This window comes from Anas platyrhynchos, chromosome 5, assembly GCF_047663525.1.
Source record: "Anas platyrhynchos isolate ZD024472 breed Pekin duck chromosome 5, IASCAAS_PekinDuck_T2T, whole genome shotgun sequence".
In the NCBI taxonomy this organism is placed as follows: Eukaryota; Metazoa; Chordata; class Aves; order Anseriformes; family Anatidae; genus Anas; species Anas platyrhynchos.
This window is the reverse complement of record NC_092591.1, coordinates 30,176,718-30,200,640: the sequence shown is the minus strand read 5'-3', so window position 1 is coordinate 30,200,640 and position 23,923 is coordinate 30,176,718. Positions and strand designations below refer to the sequence as shown.

The 23,923-nt window shown below is 43.1% G+C and overlaps 1 protein-coding gene across 12 annotated transcripts in view; it reads right to left on the bottom strand.

The window, feature by feature from the left end:
• Nucleotides 1-23,923, bottom strand: part of DAGLA (diacylglycerol lipase alpha) — a 78,217-nt gene that overhangs the window by 11,731 nt on the left and 42,563 nt on the right. For all 12 annotated transcript variants that reach the window (XR_011809631.1, XM_038179672.2, XM_072038596.1 and 9 more), the window contains 14 exons: nucleotides 23,768-23,906; nucleotides 20,330-20,417; nucleotides 15,819-15,953; nucleotides 15,049-15,126; nucleotides 13,679-13,803; nucleotides 12,393-12,549; nucleotides 12,013-12,096; nucleotides 11,812-11,889; nucleotides 7,674-7,754; nucleotides 5,325-5,467; nucleotides 3,640-3,708; nucleotides 2,572-2,644; nucleotides 1,357-1,553; nucleotides 865-994 (listed from right to left, as the gene is read on the bottom strand). Coding sequence is in view for 11 of the 12 variants with exons in the window: in XM_038179672.2 (XP_038035600.1) it covers nucleotides 865-994; nucleotides 1,357-1,553; nucleotides 2,572-2,644; nucleotides 3,640-3,708; nucleotides 5,325-5,467; nucleotides 7,674-7,754; nucleotides 11,812-11,889; nucleotides 12,013-12,096; nucleotides 12,393-12,549; nucleotides 13,679-13,803; nucleotides 15,049-15,126; nucleotides 15,819-15,953; nucleotides 20,330-20,417; nucleotides 23,768-23,906 (1,577 nt within the window). In the remaining variant the exon portion in view is untranslated. The remainder of the gene's footprint in view (nucleotides 1-864; nucleotides 995-1,356; nucleotides 1,554-2,571; nucleotides 2,645-3,639; nucleotides 3,709-5,324; nucleotides 5,468-7,673; nucleotides 7,755-11,811; nucleotides 11,890-12,012; nucleotides 12,097-12,392; nucleotides 12,550-13,678; nucleotides 13,804-15,048; nucleotides 15,127-15,818; nucleotides 15,954-20,329; nucleotides 20,418-23,767; nucleotides 23,907-23,923) is intronic.

Below are 23,923 nucleotides of genomic sequence, written 5' to 3'. Positions count from 1 at the left end.
ATTTTGACGTACTCTATCCTGTCAGGATGCCCTGCTGGGAATCCAGTGCTGGGGAGATGCCCAGAGATGCTGGCAGAAGCAGCTTTCAAACCAATACAGTAGAGAAGATTTGGCTAACTCTCTATGGCAGAGCTGCATGGCTACGAACTGTAGTTTAGGAGCAGAGACTCATTCCACAACCATTACACATAAGCATAAGCTCAGCCACCCTGCAGACTAACAGAGCAGCTGCAACAGTAGCGTGGAGGACTTCTGAAATACCCCATGCAGCTGCATGCACAGACATCCAGTGCTGCCAGAGCTCACTAAATTTCACTTGAACTGCATGCTGTAACAGGCAGCTTTGAGAGAGTGAACCGAACACCACCCAACCTCATATTATTATGGCATTAAAATTGGAAATAGGACTTAGTTTGGGACTCTGGGCATTGGGACTGAAATCTACATTCAATTTCCAGACCTCATCACATTTGACTCAAATAGCTTGCACATAACTGGCCCAGAGTACAGTCTTCTTTTCTCTTCCCCCACAAAGGGAAAGGTATTGTGTATTTAAACAGCCTGCTCTCCTGGGTGAGGACTACCTGAAGGCCTGTGATAAGGCACTGGTGTTATTAGGGCATTTTAAGTGCTCTTGCATTACGAATGAATAAGCTCAAACCCCACTAAAGGGATTCCTGGCTCTCCAGCACACACACAGAACTTTGGCTCTGTGGACATTTCGTGTCTACAGCTCACCTCAACAGCATCATCATGCCAAGCCTTTCCTGCCCAAACCCAGGCCTTCCACACATTCAAGCCAAAATCCACGCTATTGAACTGAGTGACCCCTCCCCGCCCCCTGATCCCAATTTTCAGCATTACCTTGTTGAGCCCTTCCATGACCACGTATGGGAGGTGTTCGTGCAACATCGCTGGTGAGATGATGACTTCATTAAACGCCTTATTGTCACCCCAGATAGCAAAGTAAGTGGGATCCTCTTGCTCGCAGCAACTAAAAGAGGAGTTGGGATCCAGAGGAGAAAATGGGGAGCAGGGGATGAAAGAGTAGGCCAATGTTTTGGCATGCAAAAGCATGAAACAGAAGGTTACAGAGACAGAAAAAACAACAGGAGGAAAAATAGAGGGAGGAAATATTAAATACACATGCTACTGCCGTTGCTCTAAAGCACTGCACTAACAAACAGCAACACAAGTGTCTTTCTATCCTCACAGCACGGACACAATCACTGTCACCGTAAGGCAGTGAAAGTCACCTCCTTCATGGATGGATTGCTCTCTTGGGAAGTCTTTTTCCAACAGAAGTTTTTCAACCCCCCATCCATAGGCTGACTTTACGGCTCTGCATATACTCACCAGCACTGCTCTGCAGGATGATTGTGCACCACGTGGATGATGCGGCCAGGCGGGTACAGCGGTGTGCTTGCAGACAGAGCAATAGTCAGATCACTGGGATGGGTCCAGAGGCGATTACTTGTTACTGAATTTTCTTCTGTCTCTTCAGGGAGCTCTGACTTGGGTATGCACTTGGTAGCACCCACAATGATTCGCCACTGTCCAGCACAAAGGAAAGGAAGGAGAATATGGAGAAGAGAAAATGATCAGAGAAAGAGCCATCTCACGAGACACTATAGGTAGTTTTATTTAAACTGAATACCTAATATCAGAAAAGAGAAAAACAGAGCTCATGCACCTGTTGCTTGAATAGTAAACCTAGAGAGAGATAACACCCTTGCTCAGAAGAATTACTTCTCTCTCCCTTCCTTTCACAATTTTAACCTTAAAAGTGGCAAAATCTTGTCCATCTTCTTTTTGCTGGATGTTTTTGTAGAGTTAGGGATCTAGAGCAAACATATTTGTCCACCAATGGATAGCTTATCTTCCAGGATAAACAAGGTAGACAGAAACTGAATATTTAATGTACCAAAAGAAGCAAGACTACAACTTATGCAGACAAAAATTCCCTTAATGTCTTTATGCATAAAAAGAAATCCTAAAATCTGAAAAAATACCAAAACCCACAGAATTCTATCAAGAATAGCATTAGCTCAGTTGTTTGTTTTTACCCTCAATTGATCATTTATATAATATTTTACCCCTAAGAATCTTCAAGTCTTATGCTTTTCCCATCTCAATGTAATAGTAAAGAAGACAAGGAAAGAACAAATTTACACATTTCTTATCTCCAAAACATTAACAGGCCACTTGTCCTAGAAGGGCACCATCCAGAGAGCACACAGCAATGCCTAGAAGCAGACAACTGTTGCACTTCCCAGCCTGTTACCATTTGTTGTTGGCCCCGAAAAGCTAGGCTTGGAACAGAGACTTCAAAACAGGCCAAGATTAGAAAGCTTCCTGCTCTGTTGTTTTAGACATGTAACAGTGAAGTTACAGCACATGAGCCAGAATTATCACAGAGCTACAACTCAGCCTGCAGAGTGTAGCTTCTAACCCAGACCTCTCTAGGCGTCTTCTTGCTGTTGCCATCACTCCTCTGGTTATTTGACACAGAGCTATCATCACCACTGCTCAGATGCTTGCCTTCATAAGTCTTTTAATCTTCATTCTTACCTTTGGTTTGTTACTCCTCTGAAGAACATCCAGAAGCTGACGGCGAAACCCTTCCAGCTGAGAGAGACCAATTCTGGAAAAGAGGAAGCTGTGGTTACAACAGCTGGGCAAGGAACAGCAGGCAGGTAACAGGATAGTAGAGACACACAGCACAGAAGAATTAGAAGTTATGCTACAAAAGAAACAACAATGCCATAACGTAGATCACTCCAGAGGTGAGTTGAGGCATCACCCGGGACCAGTGAGCAGGATAGAAGGCCACAGAAACCACTCTGACCACAAACAAGTATGAAATGCAATAGCAGACTCAGAGTGGTGAACGCACATGAAAGGTCAATGATGAGATGAGGGAAATGAAGCAATCAGGGAAACAAGTGAGCAAGTAACAAATAAAAGATAGCACAGAGCTATACAACACCATTAAGCAGACTTCAGGATAGACAGGATTTTGTTATACAAGTTAACAAGAGGTATACTGAATACTGTAGTAGTTTTCCTCCACTGAACTCTACATGCCTAACATTGTACATAGAGAATTTACCTGAAGTCACACAACTGGGCTGAGGTAAAAATAAAACTCTGGTTGTTTGGCTCCTAGTTCAGTGCCCTGTTTACCCCCCTAGTTCAGGGGAATATGTCACAGCAACAAGAGGTGAGAAATGCCAAGACAAGAAATGAAGGAGATGACAAGAAATCAGCACATGTAGTTCAGGGCAGAGTAAAGAGGTCTGAGATAACACAGACAACCAGAAGGATGGCATTGACACATCAGACACCACCATGAGTATTATTACAGAGGCTGGCTATTCACCTTTTTCTATCATACAGGCAACTGATGCAGAGATGGGGAGGGATATGCCTATAACAAGGTGTGTGAAACACCAATATAGGCGTGCGGTAAAAGATGCAGCAGTACATGTAAACTAGGAAGACAAGTGAGAAGCATATAAGGATAGGTAAATGAGGACACAAGACAGGTATGATCTGGGTGTTTCTGAAAGGAAACAGGTGACTTTGGTAGAGAACAGCAGATATTTAATCAAGAAATTTGGACACTTCTCAACTTGCCTGGGCACTAGATCTTTGCCAAGCACGACTGCAGTCACAAACTCTTTTGAATACTCCATGGCATCCTCACTGGAAGAGAAACAGGACCAAGAAGAAGCAAACAGGGTTTCACTAGCAGCAAACTGCACTTCATTCCCAATTTGCCACTGGTACCTGAGAAGTTACTAGAAGTTACTAGACTACAGTGAACCTGGGTCATAAAACACACAACCCAAGCTGCTCGACGCCCTCAGAACTTGCACGCTTTTTAAAGACGAGCCTGATATTCACATCCCATGCCCCAAGCAACATTGCTCTGTAAGAGTATAGCTCAGATAGCACACCTCCTCCTTTCTTACCTGTGAACAGCTCTGCATATACTTAGAAACAGAAGTTTCTCTAACTCAACACCTCATAGTGGTTTTCCTGTGCTTTGGGAACAGCCAGGTGACCAGAGAGGAAGAAGATATTCCATGCTCTTGAGACTACTCTAAAAAGACACCATAGTAGAACTAAGACAGCCACTTCCTGCAGCAACCTGAGCACCAAGACAAAAGGGAATCAAGGCTTCCACTCCATGAGCTCATTCTGCAGTCAGCTACCTTCTAAAGACTTTTCTTCTGAATCAGTCACCAGGGGTAGAGGCCACCAGCACCACTGACCTAGAGATGATCCTGGGCACGATGCACAGTGCAACAGAAGTGTGGCAGTCAGAGGCACCTCCTTGAACTCAGACAGTTGAGGTGGCACAGTACTGTTTGGCCTGTGCTATCAAGGGAACTCAGGAGGGAAAGCTCTAAGCAGAAAGCTAAAAAAACTCTCAGGAAACATGCTGCAGAGCAATTCCTCTCTAGCTGCAGATGACTAGACATTATTGTCACAACAAGGCATGCTAATGTCCAGAATCATTAGCAGGATGGTTAAAATCCATTGGCTGCTGCTGGAACATGATGCAATAGCTACAAAAAGGAGGCTGTAATCTATAGGTCCTTCTAAGTGCACTCACGGTACCCATCATGACTGGAAAGACCTTATTTCACAAGTGGGATGTTATTTGGCTGCCATATAAATAACATGATCAGCAGGTCTGCTCCAGTTTACAGCAGGAGAAACTCACAATACGTCTCTTCAGACATCTGAGGCAGCTACCCTAGATTCCCCCTACAACCAAAGGAGAGAAACAGGCAACAAAGCAGCACAACCTCTCTGACCTATTTTAGACACCCACTTTAGAATGACAGAAATCACACTCTGGAAGTGCCAATTTCTTTGTCAGTTGCAAAAGGAGCCCAAACTGATCTGATGTTTGACCAAATGTAAACGCCTCCATCTCCCATTCTGCACACCTTTTCACAGAGGATGGGGAGAGGACACATTGTCACTGTGCAAACAATAAGCAAGGAAAATGCACTCTGTCTACTCAACTTGTGTTTCCTCCTAGTCAGGGTTAAATAAGAGCTATAGAAGTAAACAAAGCTGCATATTTGGGAGTGGTCACCTGTGATCATATCCTAAATTCTAAACTACAGCATAGAACAAGGGCTGCAAACAACTCTCAGGTCCTATAAATTGACACTACATTTTTCTACGTGCTTCTCAGGGCAGAGACTTTCTTTCATTGCTCATCAGAACATCACAACCAGGATCTTTCCAGCTACAGCTACACCCCCCCACCCTGTCACCAGACCTCCTGACCCAACACCTACCTCAGCAGCCCACCTGGGGGAGAATAGGCAAAGCACTTCAGTGACGGGTACTGCGGACGTAAAAGGAAGGACAGGATGGCAGCTGTGCCAGCCCCTAGGGAATGGCCAACCACAATCAGGCCATAGTGTTTTGTTCCTCTCCCCTGAAAATGAAAAACAAAAGAAGAAATTGGAGTCAGACCAAAAAGAAACTTGACAAACCTCCAAATCTGTTCCCTTCCCCAGCTTCTGAGTCTTTGCTATATGTGAGCACTCCACATTCCAGCTAAACAATTCCTCCTTCAATGGGAACTAGTTATATTTTGAAACAGGAACACAGTTTTGATTTACAGTGGTTCATCTATGTCACACAGGAGCTGGGCACAGGGCACATTCCTGTCTTCCAGTAGCACTTGTTCTGAGGGGACACAGGAATTCATTCTCTCCTACACTTCCATGAGTCAGCATTTGATCTACTGGGTCTTCCCTGAAAAAAAAAAAAGGAATGTACACTCAAGTTGTTTGAGTTACTTGGAATCTGATGAGTTTTGTTCCTCCTCAGATCTGATAACCATCTGAAAATATTTGAGCCCAGACTCACAGATTAGAGGTCTGCTTGGTTCTAGGAATTATGACTTGCTCTCATTAATTTCACCGATTGTGAATGCTGAAAAACAGAAATCCTAACCCGCAGTTGGAACAGCAGTCTTTTGAAGTTCAGATATTCCCAACAGCTGCCAATTGTACAAGTAATTCAAAGACAAAACTATTCTCTAAAATTTTCTGCTGTTCTTGTTATTCAGAGGCGAGAGCACTAGGCATGGCTTAGACTCTAGAAGTTCATTAAGACAGTGTTTGAGAAACTTTGATCTTGTTTTAATGCCAGATGTCAGAGCTCTGGCCATGCCTTGTAGGCTTTACACAAGGACAGAGAACCCAAATCCTACTCTCCATAGTATCTGGTCACCACAGCTGTGATTATAGATTTCTGCATAAGGTGAAAAAAAGAACACAAAGCCACAGGAAAGAAAGCTCCTTGTATCATTTTACTTCTAGACCACTTTTAAGTCAACATGCCTCCTACAGTCAGTGAGGTTGAGGTGAATACTAGGAGAGAATGAAGCCTTTATACATTTCACTTGTTACAGTATTTTCCTGAACATCTGTTGCTGGCAACTGTCAGAAACAATTTACTGGGGTAGACAAACATTTGGGACCTGGGACAGATGGCATTTATGTTCCACCCATACCACTTCATATATTCTTCAAAGTTAACTTCAGACTACTTCATTTCCTAACCTAAGCCAGTAGTTCCATCTCATTAATCAAGTTCTCTCTCTACCTTTGTGGGTCAGGTCCAGCTAATTAGGCTCTATTACATCCATTAGAAATTGGACCCATCATGCATAAAGCCAGCTTCAAACAGAACCAGATGTGTTCCTTGTTATGACACACAGAAGGCAACCAAAATACAGAGCTTCAAATGCCAAAATATCCTAACCAGTCAGATAGCAACCGAGCTCTATAGGAGAGCAAGAAAAAATCCTCACAAGCAACAGCTCACTTAAAACCAGTGAGTTTTCTGGGTATAGAGAAATAAAGCATGATAAAAGAAGTCAGATGTCTATGTATCTCTTCTTTCACCTACTGAACATCACAAGACAGATGCTTCTGCACTGACTTCGTGCAACACCAGTTCCAGGGAAGCATCAAGCCTTTTAACCCTCTTCTCCTTTTCTTTCTCCCTTGAGCTGTGGCTAATTTCCCATGGGCCTGCTCAGGCCAAGACATTATTTGGGCACAAGAAAAGGACAGCTGTCTGGCAGCAGGGAATCAGGCAGTTCAGAAGATCCCTCCCCAGCAGGGAGGGTGACTGTGCCTTTAGTGACACAGAAGCTAAGTAAGCTTGTTCGTAATGTCTCTCTCGGGTTTTCCTATAGCTTTCTATCACAAGAAATGTGCACACACAGACAGTCAGCATGGCATTCCACTGCTGTCTCCAAAGAGAATCTCCATAGAGATGGGATTTTAGTTCCTGTTGATTTGTTTTTAATCTTCCCTGTTACTGCATTGCCAATGAATGGGACTTCCTGCCTTAGCTTTGCCCGAGGAATAAAAAAAAAAAAATCTGGAGCTCTGCAGTACTGTTGGGTAGAAGGCTTCAAAATAAAAATAAGCTTTGTGGGAATAAGCAACTCATGGCCCATCTGGAAATCCAGAGGGACAGGAATTGGAAGGAAGATTTTAGAAGTCAGTACAACAGATTCAGGGACCTGGAGGTTGAAAATCAGCATTTTAGGGAAATCTCAATTTCTTTACAGCCTGCAGTGATTAAAAAAAAAAAAAAAAAAACCTAATGCTAATGCTCACCAAGTCTCGTCCAAAAGCTTGAGAAAGCACCATTTCTTGCTCCAATTTCTTCTTGATGTACTCGGCGGATAGCACCATTCCCTGAGGGCAAACAAAAACAGAACAGGACATTAACAGCTGCAGATCAGCACTGATGTGAACACCTAGGAGGCACCAAACTGCCCTGAACACTGTACAATCTCTAGAGTGCCACACAGAACGTGCCAAGGCTGAGGAAGAATTCTGACTCCACTCCACGTTTAGGAAGACTCCGTTAGACACGTCTTGACTCGCTGATTACCAGAGCCACAGATTGTTTAGGAGTAATGACAGTTCTTAAGTTATGACAACCCTCACGGATCCTATTCCTAGGCTTGTGGTGTAAAGTCTGGAAAAAAAACACACACCATACCCTAACTTAAACACGAGGCTGTGTATCTGGTAGTTCAGCTCACACTGAGACCTGCAGTAGAGCAGGAGAACCAAACTTTGATTTTCTGCATGTCAGTATCTTAACAACAGAACTGTAATCTTCCATGGAAATCTGCAAATCAGAGCATGAGCTAGCCTAACAAGTTCACAGGGCAACAGCACAAACACCAAGACATAACTGGAGGGAAAAAGTGGCAGCTCTATGTGTGGAGGAAAGAGTTACTGATGACTGCAGGCAGCAGCAGCTATTAAGTGGATTCAGCTGTCAAAGGACATTAACTGCAAATTTTTAAAGGTTTTTATTTCCTAGAAGCTAAGAACTGCTGGAGGATGGGAAAAAAACTGATAGTCTGGTTCTAAACATCTACCCTCTCTCCCAGCTGATGGCTGCATTTAAAGAGTTTGTCTCCCTCTGCATAACAGAGATGCAGCTAAACACTGATATAAACAAATGGCTAGAATTTGGTCTGTTGCATAAATTCTTGGTTATGCCTTTATTGCAGTTTATATTCAGTGGTGAGCAAGCCTGAACTGCAAAGGCTAGAAACAGTGATGTAGTCCAGGGTGAACGCAGGTAAACAGAAATTGGCTACTTCTAATTCATTGATTACATATCTCAAGTAATTCACACTGCCTAGGCTGGCCAAAAACTAAGGAGGATCATCTCCTCTGCTATTTTCCATTACACTCCTACCTGAAAACTGTACAAAACAGTACAAAATGAATATTATTGAGCACCGTTTAATCTCAAAGACACAAAAGAATTCACAGACCCCTCAAAAAGCAAAGAAATGTGGAATTGTCAAAGTCCTCGATATCAAACATACCATCAAACCCATCTGCCTATTGAAGAAAAAGAAGACAGGTGATTTTGCTGAGCCCAGAAATGGGACATCTGTAATGCTACTGTCATTATCAAAAAAAGCAGATGCCATGATATTTCATGCCTGTGTTCAGATCTCTCAGCAGCTAGCCAGCTTCAGCTGCATTCAGAAGAGTCTCCATTTCCAACTCTAATGAGAAGTGAATGGCAGGCTACTTATATAAATTTCTAACATGAATTTAGGATCCTATTTTTGAAAAGCATGACCTAAATCTGCGGTGATATCACTAATGAGTGGTTAGTCAGCCTTATATCTTTTTTTTTTTTTTTATAATTACAGCATATTTTAACATAGACAGCGATTTTAACATTATGGAATTAGACTTACCAAAGTTGCATTTAAGCTTTCTGTTAAAGAGGACATTGTTTCACAAGTTTCAATGGAATAAAACTACCTGGGTTTAATTTTAAATGTGTAAATAACCAAACAGCCTGGAGATCTAGGAAAAGTAGGAAACATTCTGTATTCCTTCACCAATTGACACCACAAAACTTCTATGCAATATTTGAATTGTGTGTGTGAAAACCCACAAAAGAGGGCATTTATGTGGTAGAAAAGAGCTTGAAAGTTATTGCTATTACTGATTGTTCTATCAAACTGGTGAGGACTGCTATCACGGCTGAGCTTTCAGGGTTTCGTTTTTAGCAGCTACTCGCTGTCATCCTGGCTGGCTCAACAGCATGAGACAAACCTCCTTAACGTCATCAATTCAGCAGCTTTGATCTATACAGGTTCAACAGAACTAACCATGGATTCATGCCCCTCACTTGTGATTATTTTTAAATGATCTTTGTTATAAAATTCAATGGATTTTATCTCAAATGGCAAAGTTAGATCTTTTTGTTGTTAATTTCCTCTTTAAGTTGCAATAATCCCCTACTTATATTCTTTTTTGGCACACCAACCCATAAACCTTAGTTACAGCTATGTTCTTTCTGACCCAAAATAGCTCAGAGACCTAACAAATGTTAACTGTGGCATTCACAGCAACCCAAACAATCAAACACTTTCAGCTGTGGTACCAGTGGAGTGATAAGAAGGCTCATGTAAACATCAAGAGTTTTAATTTGTAAGATGTCTGATTGACACTGCGTGAAGCAGCTTGACAGGCTGGCTCCCAGCCGGCTGGGTGTGCAGGACAGAATCAGCAAGAAAAATAACAGAAGCCAAACAACTTACAGGAAGCTCCCAAATGGTCCAATACTTTTCTTCAAATTAAATGTGTTAGCAAGATACGTCACCTACTTTTATATTAAAGTTGACTTCTGGACATTAAAAATGCATCAAGACAGGCATTTTTAAATTCTGTTATTTCCATTAGTTTCCCTCAGGAATCAACAGTACATTATTGTCTGAAGATTAATATTGATAATAATTTGAGATAAAGCTGTATTTCTGTATGAGTAACAATAGAAAAAGAAATAATACAAACGCCAAATAAAAAATCAATATACAACACAGGAAATGATCTGATGTTTCATATAAGTTATGGGCAGATGAATATTGTTGTACAAAAGAGATCAAAAGGAAAAACTAACTTCTGCAGGTATTACTAGTTTTTCTGCACATATAAAACAGAACAAATTTCCCTTTCTTTCCTTCGGTTTCCTTTTTTTTTTTTTTTTGAAACTTATGAACTGCTTATCACAATGATTATGTGAAGCCCTTTTGAACTAAATGAATGAGTATAAAACCAAGTAACATTATCTTCAACAGCAGACATAACACTTCAGAAACGTTAAATGAGTAGTAAAGGCTCGGATATCTAAATATCAATTATGTGACAAAATGCTTCCTCATGTATCTCTGTTTCTATATGGTGTCCTGTGTAATCACTATATTGATTCATTTTCTCATTTCGGGGGAAAAAAAAAAAGAAGCACTCATTGTCCAAAGAGGAGCTACAAAATATTGCTTCCAAGAACACACTTTCTGGGAGCGTGTCAGAAATTCCTTCAAGACCACAGAGTCCCAACAGCACTTTCTTGGGTATCTGGCTTCTTTATCAGGCCTGTATCTAAGCATCTGAGCATGCAGTTATCAGCTACTAATGCTCCACTTCCTAAAGCAAAGCATCAAAGCACAGAAGAGGTGATCTGGAAGGACACTGGGCATGAAGCAGGAGCTCACGGCTGCCAAAGAGCTGAGCTCAGTGTCCTGCCCTGAAGATACCCTGACCAGATATCAGCGGCATCTTGTCTCCCTGAACAGCAGCATTTCCTAGCAGCCACTACATTCCTTCCAACACACACAACCTCCAGTTTGTATTTTCCTTCCCAGTCTGGCACGGCATCTTGAGAGGCTGCCAAATTCCTGATAATCTTAAAACTCAGCACGTGTGTCATTACTTTGCTGGACTGGGGCAAAGGTGAGTTCTGTACCAAATTGATTTAGTCAGCCCACTCCCGATCATTAACACAGACACACAGCGTCAGTCTAATTACACAGTAGCAAGTCCTGCCAATATCATTTTACGAGGTTCAATGACTATCCCATTGCAACAGAATTTTAAACATATTGTTGGGGTTTGATTGCAAATTTTGAAAAGGTCATTGGAAGAAAAAGTAATTTCAATGACACCAGTAATTTTGTTCTAGGTCTCCACGGATTCCTTTTGCAGCTTGGTTTTTACTAATTGCATGTTGCTTTTTTTGTGTTTTATTATTATTACAGATTGATTTTAACTGTTACAATTTAATGATTTATTTATTTTACATCTCATAGCCATTTCACTGCAGTTACATAACACCCTTAACACCTCAAGTAGCTTAATACTTTTTTTTTCCCTGTATTTTTTTTTTTTTAACTAAAAACATCAAAATAAGAAGTGTTTTCTTACATACCTTGTGTCCCAGCCACGTCCCATGGTGACCCTCCACTGGAAGGCGCTCTGCGTCCCCAGTTAGGTCAGTCAAGGCATCCTGAAGAAAAGAAGTCACCGTGTTTCAAATAAGTCAAACAGCAAGGCAAAGTCAAGAAGGTCTCAGACTATCCTGAAAGTTTGCTAAGGCAGCCAGGGGTAGATGAGGTCTCAGTGCACTTACTTTTGGAGACAGCGTTCCTCGGATGCTAATGACCACCTTCTTCTTATCATGGTCCACAGCCACATAGAAAGGAGTTTCATAAACCTGGAAAAGATCCACTGCTGTAGCACTCAGGTGAAACATTCCTGTTTACATATTCTCCTGCTCAGGAAAAAAGAGCAGCTTGACAGACCATCCCTTACAGGTGAGCACTCCTCTGAACGATCTGATTTGGGCAGTAAACAAATATTTCTGTCCAAGGGGCAGAGCTTCTTGGCAGAGAGACAGGAAAAAGTTCAAGTTCCCTTCTTTTGTACCACTACATCTGGAAGCATGTGAGCCCCATTAGGAGGGACCGTAGGAGCACGCCCCAGATATGAAGGGGGCAGCAGACTCCTTACCGCGTCATGGCAAGAAGTATAAACGATGTCCACCGAGGTCATGTTCTCATCCAAGAAGTGGCGCCGGATGGCAATGGCATTGCAGCCACAGCAATTATCCTCCTCAATGGTAACACTGGGTGCATAGCGGGGACGTGAGGGACAGAGACAGCAACATCTACAGAAGAAAAAAAAAAGAGAGCTTTGAGGAAAGAGGAACATGGAAGAGACTGGCTTTTAGAGTGGAATGCCTAGAGATGAGGGAAAGGAAGGGGGACCCTGCAAGACACACTGGCCTCGTCTTGACAGCAATGGTTTCCTTCAGTTGTTGAAGCTCTTGCACAAAACAGCACACAACTCATGTTTCGGAATCAAAAAGGGGCACTGGGCTCAAATGCAGTTTACTTTCTGAGCACCAGAGAGAGCTACAGTGCAACCAGTCTCCAAGGAATCACTGCATGGTAGGGCTAGGATCTCTCCTTGGGGAATACTGTGCTTAATGGCACAATTCCTCTATTGCTTCAACACACAAGCAGATAGCATTTATTAGATGTGTATCTATTTACAATAAACAACAAACAGGTCTAGACTCATCCCAGAGCCACAACAGAAGCAGATTCTTTATTCCTTTCCTTTCCCTGAAAGATGCTTCACAGCTAAAAGTGAAAAGAAATTGCTTGCATAAGTGCAAAAAGCTCAACCCCAAAGAGAATCTGATGGCAGCATTACAGCAGCTAAAAGCAAACATTTAAAACTATGCAATCCTGAACTGTACTACAGCACTGCTACTGTGAGGTGAGAACTGTATAGCATGGCAGAAAAAAAACAGAGAGAGCACAGCACAAACTCTGGCCAAGTCTTATTGATGCTTTAATAAAGACCTAAATGTCAACTCCCTGCATATCTGGGCTTGCCGATAAATCTGATTTCTGCACTCTACAACAGCTATTTTGACTCAGTGTGAAAGCAGTCTTGTGCCAGATGAGTTCTCTCCACTGGCTGTTCAAACTGCACAGGACTGGCGTGATCCTTAGTGCACCAGAGAGGATAGAGCATATGACAGTCTGGTTTATTTAACAAGGTAAGAAGATAAGCAACTGTAAGAAAGATACGAGAATGAAGGAAAAGAGGTAGAGACAGCATATGAAGTGAAAAAGGAATAAAAGGAGAAGAGCAAAGAAGAAGGAAGTAACTGAAGAATGAGGGAGAGAGCAAACTGATGAAAGAAATGAGTTTTAAATCAGGAAAAAAACAGAGGGGAAGAGGAAAGAAGAGAAGGCAGAGCGATAGACAAGACGGCCACTCACGAGCAGGATCTGGCCAGGCGACAGAGTCCACATGTGGGCTTCCTCATCAGGTAAATGGGCCAGCCATAGGCCGCCAGGGCAAACAGCATGTAGTAACACACCTCTTTGTATCGCTGCATCTCTTGCTGAAAGAGACAAGAGACTCACTAAAGGCCTTATTCTCTTAACACGTTGATTTGTTCCTGTTTCCCTTTTTCCATCTTAGTTAGACTACACCCTTCTTTCTGAAGATCAGCGTTCACTCTTACCACCACTAGAACAGCAAACACTGTCAGCACTTCCAGGTGGCTGCAGGAGAGTGCGCTGGTTATGCTCGAGCAAGATCCTCTCCCTCCCCTCCCAGTATAGCTACACCATTGTTGTGATCCGAGGGGGCCTGCTAGCTGCTTAACAAAGGCAGAAGTTAGTTCTATAGGCATTCTCCTCTATGTATCAAACACCCTGCTGCAAAGGAAGGTCATTCTCTGTGGGTTTTACCCCACCCAACCCTCTCTGAATGTAGGAGAAACTAATTTAAGTCTCAAAAAGATGAGCTCTCTAAATACACTGCTCCACATGGGCACAGGCCATAAGGAAGATGCCCAGAGAGGACCATAAAGACAGGGTGAGGCCACGTGCCCCAGTGCTGTCTTCTATAAGCCATGCTGATATTGCTCCCCGAGCACCCTATGCAGAAGGAGACAGGCTGAACACAAGCAGGATGTTAGCATTAAATGCAGCAGAGTACAGCATAGCCACAAGCAGGTTAATCACAGAATTGCTTGATCAGAGATACTGGGATTGGGTCAGTCTTGCATCTCTTGCAGCAGTATCGTCTAATCAAGGAGTGTGAATATAGCCCAGATGAAGGGCTGCAACAGGAGCATGCCAGGAGAAAAGCCAAGCTCAATTTACATAAAGCAGACTGCAGCCATTTCCATCCTGAGAACTGCTGACAGAACCAGCCCCAGGAAGGAAGGCCATCTCGCTCCAGGAAGCTCCCTTCCCTCATCATGACGGAGCCCTGCCTGCTGGGCTCTACGAGCTCTGCTGCTGGTGCCACCATATGGAGCTCTGCACAACATTCCTGGCTGCAGCACTGAACTCGTACATCTGGCTTCAGAGACGCCTCGCATTGTCTTTCCCTATCTGAGTGGAAATACTACCACTTCCCGCCACGTGGAGGACAGAGGCAGATAAGGCTTTAAAAGTGATCTGAACACAAAGCTTCAGGAGAGCAAACATTTTTATTCTATTGTACCAATCTTAATTTCTGTGGTAATTCCAGAGGGGCAGAAGAAAAGAGAAACCACTGAAAAAAAAAAAAAAAAAAGAAAACAGGCTACACAGGAGGTATGGTGAGTTTGCAAGATCACAGTCCAGTGACTTACCGCATTTTTCAGATCCAGATACTTTGTGTTCCTGGTCACTGGCATCCCAGACAGAAAAGCTAAAATGTCATTGTTTGCCTGTAAGTCACAAACAGACAAAAATTCTTCTCTGTGACACCAAGACAAAAATCTACACGAGAAAGAAGTATGTATGTAACATGGGACAAGATAGTTAGCAAGCATCTTGACCAGTCCCCTGAATGGTTCCGATTTCTGCCTGATTTGATCACTGCTGTCTGAACATCACCTCTGAGGAAAGGAAAAAAAAAAAAAGAAAAAAAGAAAACAACAACTTCTCTATTGAGTTAGCAATCTGGAAATCTCAATGCCAGTAACAGCTTGAGAATCCAGGAATTTTTCCCTGATGTTCCTGCTGCAGTTCTGTCCAAATGCTGAAGTCTTCTCTACATCACTGTATAGAAGGAGTAATCCTCCTATTCACTTTAAAGTAACTGCCTCCTCCTTCAAGGCACTTGCCCATCTGGGGTCTAGAGCTAAATCTGTATGTATCACCTGCCTAGAAAAGACAGCAGGTTTCAAGCCCAACTTAGTGTCATTTGGGCCCTTTTGGAAGTCTTGGAAAAAGCTGCTAAAGAATAGAATTTTTGTTTTACAGCTCAGTGACTGGCAACAGCCCCTCACACAACAGAAACAAGGTGGGCAGAGACATGCAGTTCTCACACAGCAAGTCACAAGAGCAACAGGTTAAGTCAGAGGCCAGGTGAAATGCCCACCACCTCCGTGCACAGAAGCACGCCCCCTCTACCCACCTCATCCAGCACAGCATTGCGCTTTGCCCGTTGCCGTTGCCGCAGAAGAACCAGGCCTGCAATGATGTCAGATGGGACGATGTCAAGGTCTCGGAAAAACTCAGCAAAAAGGTAGGCGATTTCAGAGTAGGCGTCCTGCAAAATCCATGGAGAGACAGGTTTAGGAGGAGTTTGGGTGTGGGGAGCCTCAAAACAGGACACAGAATGAAAACCAATGCGGCAGCAATGGCCTCATTTCTGTAGCTCTCTCCAAAACATCCATGGGATTCCTTCAGGGAACACCATATCTGACCTAATCGTTATTAATGCCCTTCGTATTTTACGTAGTTGCACGCATAGGTCTCAGCTGAGACCGAATTTGCACTGTGCTGGTTGCCTCCGTGTGGATAAACAGACCACCTCAACATCAAAACAGGCAAGGCAAACACAAAGGGAGGGAAGGGAAACATTTTCATCTCTGCATTGTAAATAAGGCACAGGAAGTAAGCCAAGAACCAAACAAATCCCAATCCAATGTCATCTCAGAGTCCTACTTTATCCTCAAAAGCAATTTCAGTAGAACAAAGGCGATTCAGGAAAAGTGCACCAATTTTGTCCTATTTAACAGTCTCTTCAATTCCATAACTCTGTCCTGGAATCATTTTCCCCATACTTAAGCTAGACTTCACCATCCCTGGTGCCCCACAGAGAAAGTGAGGGATTTCTGAATCCTGCCACTGAACCATCTCTGTAGCTTACATTGTTTGTTATCACACTCTTTGTTACACGATTTCAAAGAGTTAAATCATGACAAGCAGTGTTACATACTACAGCTTCTGGTACTGAAAGAGCTGAGCAAGTTACCAAGCTTTTCCAAGTTTATCTTGGACCACACCCAAGCAAAAGGGCCTGAAGAGAAAAACCTGTAAAAAGAGATCTGAGTCATTAAATGCAGAGTTCCAGCAGAGAAAGTGACCACCCCCCCAAAAAAATGAAGACACCACAGAAGGGAGGGAAGTGGAAGTGATCTTCAAAAGTCACCCAAAGGCTCTGAAGCAGAGTGACACAGATTTTGATGAGGGATGTTATTTTCCCTTTGGCTCTGTACCATGAAAGAACACAGGGCCTTGAGTGAGAATGGTTTGGGAGGTTGGAGATGGGCTGGACTGCAAGGAGATGCGTCTGGCCATCGCTCAGAACAACAAACTTAAAGGCAGAAGTGACCCAAGGGATAAACAAACAAAAAGTGGGACTTAACAAGTGCTGTGCGACACAGATAGTCAGTATTTTCACTCATGCTATTGCTAAACCTTTCCTATGAAGATTTAACAGTCTCGTCCTGAACCTGCAAGCCTGTATTTTCATAGCAGCCTTTACTCAGAGTTCAGGCCACGTGACTGCAGTCTGGTCTGTAGAAAGCCTGGGCTGTTCACTTGAAGAAAGGCTGGTCTTCAGGTCAGAATCTCTCCATCTCTTTGACAAGCAAGAAAGTAAGTCCCTTCTCCCCCTAGCAGGCTGGTAGGCAGTGACCTACATTCATTCATCTCTGACAAACTCCTGGAGTGCGAGATTACTTTCTGTATTTTTTCACATGCCTACAAAAGGAAGTTAAATCATCTTTAGGAATGGGACTTCAGGTGCCAACTGTGCAGGTTTCCACACCAGCTGTGCTTCTGAAGAGCAAACGGACTTGCATCAACCTCTCCAACATTACAACCACGTAGTCCTCAAAGTACCAACCCCAGAAATCCTACCACCGTTCCTACAAGCATGCAAGAAATGCAAATGGACTCAATATAAAATATAACAAAATAACAACCCCTCCTTTTAACACTCTGACCAAAATAAAAGGTCAGAACAAGAGTCCAACACACGTGTTTTGTTCCAAAGGAGGGGTTTCTGCTGGAGCACTGGATATGACACTGTGGGATTGTCTGCAGTGTTCTGCTAAAAACCCTGGAGGCTCTGGGGCTGGCAGAGCCTTAGTGCTGCAGACTTGACTCCAAACCCTTAAAACAGATTCTTGCCCTGATGCCACGTCCGCTCAGAAGAACTCTATTTTCCAGCTCAGAGGACAATCATCCCCTGCTAGAACATTTTTTCCCATGAAGCCTGGGAGAGGCAGCAAAGGATTCATTTCTGATCCATTACATACGCATTCATTCCACACACTGCCATGCCAGGACAAAGTCAGAGCTTGTTTCTTCAAAGAAAAGAGCCTGGAAATCACACAAGCTGAATGTAAAGTGGGAATTCAATAGCACAAGGAATTTGAAGATTCTGGTATCTGCTTTTATGCTCAACTAGAAAAAAAGTAGAAACCAACAGTCACAGCAGAATGAGAAGTTTGTTTAAAAAAAATCCTGACACGAGGTGAAATATGTTGCATTTCTAGATAAAATACATTTGTTCAGAATCAGGACATTTGGCTGCCCCTCAGGGCTCCCAAGCCAGGCTGCAGTGCCCGTGCTGCCCTGAGGGCAGGCGGCTCTGGGTACCCAGGCAAGGCACCAGGAGGTGCTGCCAGGCAGGAGGGAAGCTGGTGCACCCAAAGCAGAGGGGCAGAACGTAACCACTAAGAGAATGCCGCTCTTTGAGCTTCCACGACAACACTTGTTTCATTGCGGTTTTCCAGACAGATTTTCCTAAGCAGCTCTAGCAGATCTGTGAAGGTCAGCAGTCCTGGGCCGTTCCTCCTGAGGAGGACGGCAGCTCGGGGCCGGATGTCCCCCAGGAGCCACGAGGTGTTTTGTCCAGTACTGCAGGAGCACCTGGGAGGACCAGCACGCCAGAACACTTGCTGGATTTCTGCAGAAGGGCTGTGACAACTCCTGCAGCCATCCACACTTCGGAAACCGCACCCTGAGGATAACTACGCAGCACTTACCAACAACCCTTTTCAATCTAACTCATACTGGTTGCCATCTGTGATGAACACATGTTCAGGTAGCCTGCACCTGACTCTCCATTATTTTTACACAGCTTTTCATCTTATCGCACCTTTCCCTTTTGAGGTTAAAATCCCAGTCTTATTTCTCTTCCTATACAAGCTCACGTCCCTTCCATTACGCTCCTCTTTCTGCTGCATCTTTTAGGAGATCAAACTATATTTAGTGAGAACATCACTGATGTGACCGGTCCCTTGATGGCTTTCCTGTCATTTTCTATGCCCTTCCACTGAAGTTAAATGTTTTTTTCTGGGTGGTTTTTTTTTTTTTTGGTCACTGCTGTGCAGTGATGTCTTTGTTGAGGTGCCCTTGATAACTCCTAGCTCTTTTCCTGAGAGGTTGTAACTAATTCAGAGCCTATCAGCGTATGTGAGTGATTTGTTTCTTCAAATGCGTACATATCACCTCATCTTTTTCTATTATGACTTTCGTTTATCATTGATAATTCCCTTGTTCTGCTTGGTCCTTCAGGAGTTCTCAGATACTCTTAATTCTCACCAACCTAAATAGTCACCAGCAAAATTCTTTACCTTATTATTCGCACCTCCACCAGGTCATTGGGAGTGCTGTTGAATACCCCCTTAACATATAAAAACCTGCTCCCACTGCTTTCAGTAGGAATGAATGCGCTGCTAACTTTTATGGAAGCAAAAATCAACCCCTTACCCTCCTGTGTTCCCTCTTCCCAAACCCCTCCTCACCCCCCAGGCTGTTTTCTGTGAGAGAAAGTACCAACTGTAGCACATAAAAAATTCAAAGTGTCAATCTTCATTTGAATTCATGGATTAGATAGTAGGTTTGGACCACTTGGTATCTAGAAATACTCCTTTACCAATTCTGACAGGTTTACATTTTCCCCACTTTCAAAGAGGTCTCTTTTTGAAGCGTAAAAGACAAACTCAAGCAGTAAGAGAAACTGCCTAAGCAAAAGGAAACTGAATCTGACCAAAGTGCTGTCAAGCGCTGAACCTAAATTGATGAAAGATGTATTTTTCCACCAGTATCTTCACTTAAAATCACCCCAGTTTGCCACAACAGCAAGGTAAAGAACAACTTCAGGAGAAGAGCTTAAAACTGACAAACAACATTGCTTTTCTGTGCTATTACCTGTCCTAGAGAGCATCCTGTAATACTCAAAAGCAGAAGGTTAAGACTGGCTGTTTTGAAAAAGACAACTGCCCTCCCCAGCAATGTTGAAAGGTGAAAATCTGCACTTAAAGGGAAACACCAGCTTCTGTTTTTGCACAGAATACCCAGGTTCCCTCCTGCAGAAATGCAAGTGTTGATTCAACCCACTCAGGCTAAAAGGAAGGAAAAGGAACTAGCATACAGCAAAACTTCAAGCCTTTTCATTCTGGGAGGCTCAGCTTGCTGCTTCTTAACGGACATTTTCGATCCTTGCATACGCTGTTCTCAAGGCTTACTGGACTCATTGTGGCTCCAGATCTCAAAGAACATTTACAGGGTAACGAGATATGTCCAGGTTTGACAGCAGGAATCCCACACTGCTATGCTCTGCTGAGTCCCACATACCGTCAGCCACACACGGAGCTTGCTCTCCGACAGGAGATACTTGGTACCTACCGATTGAGAGTCTTTCGTCCGCGTGCAGCAAAGAAAAACTTTGAGTCGGCGTGTCCAGCTGCTGGCCTGCCCTTCTTCCAGGCGGTGTCTGCATTAAAGAAATAAAAAGTAGGTCAGCACATGGGGGCAGGCAGAAGAACATGACAAAACAACAGTATGATCAAATAAACCATGCAGCCACAGGTAAAATGCATCCTAAGCCATACTCTTACATTTATGTTGCTCTAGCAGAGAAAAGGAGACCTCACACAGTTTAAAGACTGAGCTCATTTCATAGGAAAGTGAACTTAGCAATGTTCTAGCCAGGATCAAGCCTCTGTTTTTATATAGATGGCATCCTTCCTGAGCAAGATGGGTGTTCTATATCATCTGCTGAACGCAGCATGTCCAAGCACCTGGTGGTGCACAGAAGAGGTGCTCCACCTCTTTGGAACTAGATGATCTTTAAGGTCACTTCCAAGCTGAGCCACTCTGTGATTCTCTGAATGGAAGGAGTATCTACTGGAAACTTGGTAGCTGCATCAGAAACTTGGTAGCTCTGACGTACCACCACTCAGTGCTAACACTTTACCTTGGGTGGGGAGGGTTTCAAAAGACACTTAGTACTTAAAATAAGAGCTGTGCAAATCTTTCCAATAAATTGCTTATTTGGAAATACATATTTATGCTAAGTAATGCAGTAATATAGAACTGAAAAAAGCCTGTTCTTTTTTCAAGTACGGTGCATAACTTTAATCTGAAAAAGGAAAAGCAAGCTAAACATTCTCTTTCAATTTAGGAAAGGTTAAAAGAGCCTGAATACAGAAGGTTTCACTCAACCCACATTTGGTTTATATGACATTTCAATTTCAGTTCAAAATTAGCTAATCGGACAACCCTATTTAAAATAAACTACAGCTGAGTTCATTCCACTGTTGTGAGCTTGCCCTAGTTACAACACTTTGCAGGGTGACAGTCCCTTATGTTTAACTAGCATTCCTGCAGAACAAACCTGAGATCAAGTCAGACTTGGCACTGTTGAAGCAGGTGACTTTTTTTTTTTTTTGCCAGACAGCCATGCCACCTGCACGTGAGAAAGTCCACAGCTCTTCTCATGCAGGATCTTTTTAATGTGAACACTAACTTAACATGGGGCAGACCCATGTTAATCAATCAAGACCAAATCAAGATCACCACCATTTTTCTGCCAAATGATCACATCAGGAAGATCCCAAGCACAAAGAGTGGGTTGCACCTGGCAGGAAAAGATGCTGGTAAACAAGTACCTGCCTGCAACAGGAGGAGGAGATTCTGCACGGCTATCCATCAGCTCATGCCTGAACATTTTAAAACTACCCATAACCTCCACGGAAGATTCCAAAGAGTGGAACAGGAATACGTGGGTCTTAAGACAGAGCTGGCAATGCCAGTTTGCTCTACAAAACTCCAGAGAACTCAGGCAGCAATGCAAAGAACTTCACAACTCCATCGCGGGGGCTGAAAAGCCAGTGTGCTCTGAGCTATTTTCACTCCAACTTTTCCCAAATTCTTTCTTCCTAACAGTGAACTTCCACACGTTTGTTATGAGCCCCAGAGCAAATTTCTCAGAAAAGTCTCAGCACAATTAATTGCGTCATTTGTTTTGTTTTGATTTATTTTGTTAGCTCTGCAAGATTGTAAAAGCCCCCACGCATCAAGATGCCACTAGTAAAGGAAAACCACTGTGTAGCAGAGTCCAGTAAGTTACAGAGTACCACAAAAAGGAAGACAGTCACGTCTCCTAATTGTGACAAACAAACTAAGTACTTTTATGAGTTAAAACAAAGGAAACATGGCTCAGATTAAGGTAATGCAAAGGTCAAATTACTGCTGTAACGTCAGAAGGCTCTATCAGACCAAGGGACTTCGATAGGAATGGCTGGTCCTCAGCATCTTGCAGAATCACAATCCAGAAACAGGCAGAAAACTTCAAAGCATACTCCTCAGAAGGATTGTTTTAAGTGGAGAATTTCAAAATATACTCTGGAAACAACTGCTTTAGCAGCAAACCTGTAGTAATATTTTATGTTTCCCTCTCACATTGCAGCCCAGAGCATTTTGCTTGTTAACATCTGTTAACGCTCCCCTTTCTACAGTAGAAATCTGCAAACAGCAGGCACAAGCTCTCTGAAAATGTTACAGGCCTGGAGGGAAAAACCTGGCCATGGCCCAAGGGACAAATACCTTCACTCAGTTGTCTGGGATCTTAAAATTCCAGAGGGCAGATCATTTTTGGTGTTTTGTCTTGTGATACCTAAAGTTCTCTAGCAAAAAGAACTTCGTAACCTGTGGCACTCAGTTTTCCCTTGGGGAAAAAACATGGATTAAACCCAACAGTTTTTATTTTTTGTGGGGTACAAGATCCACAGTATCTTCATAGCGTCTTCCAGCTTCTCATCCAGACCTGCATGGGAATGTCTTGATGATAATGCAGCAATTGCACACATTAGGCTTACATGGCACTAACTGAACATCTAAGGACAGCGTCAGTAACATACTGGAAAGGTAAGAAAGAGCATTTTATATTCTGCAGTAAAAACCAGGCTCCTTCAAACAAAGCTTGCCTTCAAAAAAAAGCTTGTTGCGTGGCCCTTAGAAGAGTCTAAGTACTTTTTTCCTACAGAAAAATACAGTCTGAAGTATCCCATTTCAAGACACTGAATGAGCACATATCCAAAACACTCCTTGAATATACATTCCCAATAAGAAATATAAAATTTGCAGAGTATTTTTTTTTTAAAAGTCTCATTTTTAACATTCAAAACATAATGCCCTCAGTCCTACAAAGCCACATTCCTTGCTGACAGTTACATATGTCAAGACTGCATAATAAAACAAAAGCCTGTTTGTGTTGTCCCACTACTGGAAAAAGCTTCTGAAAAATGCCTTGCTTGGTGAAAAAAGCTTTCACATCCCCATCTGGGTAGCTCAAAGATGCAATCAATTCTTAATTAAAACATCTAGCTTCCAACACAAAAGAAACTGTTTCCTGGCCAAAACCAAATACAAGAAATCTCAGGCCAAAAGGTCCTATTTTGCAGATAAAAATAAAGGAGGAAATGGCTTTGGAAGGAGATGCCTCTACCTAAGCAAAATCTAAGCATTGCCTTGCTGTTACTAGGCAAAACACAATGTTACAGGACAGACAAACAAGCTGTTATGATCAGCACTGTGGTTCAAGGGGCTAGCAAGTATTTACAAAACCAGTGACTAATGCATAATCCATCCAGATACCTCGCTGCTTTGCCTCCTTTAGATACAGATGCCCACACACAGCACCTGACAGTCTGCGCTGCATTCCTCCAAAATCACCCTCACCAAAGGGAAGCAACGCCTGAAGCTGAACACTCCCTGAAGCAAGGCAGGGAGAATGCCAAGAAGCAAAGAAAGCAGGGCACCCTTCCAGAAATGCTGCTTTACCGCAGGTTGTATGTCCTCAAGTTGCGCTGTCTCCGCTTCGTGGCACGCAGTTTGACAAAGGTCCGGCCTGTCGGGTCGAAGACGCACAGGACCGTGATGCAGACGCTCAGGATGACAACCCAGTTGCACACAACCATTCCTACAAAGAAAGAAGAG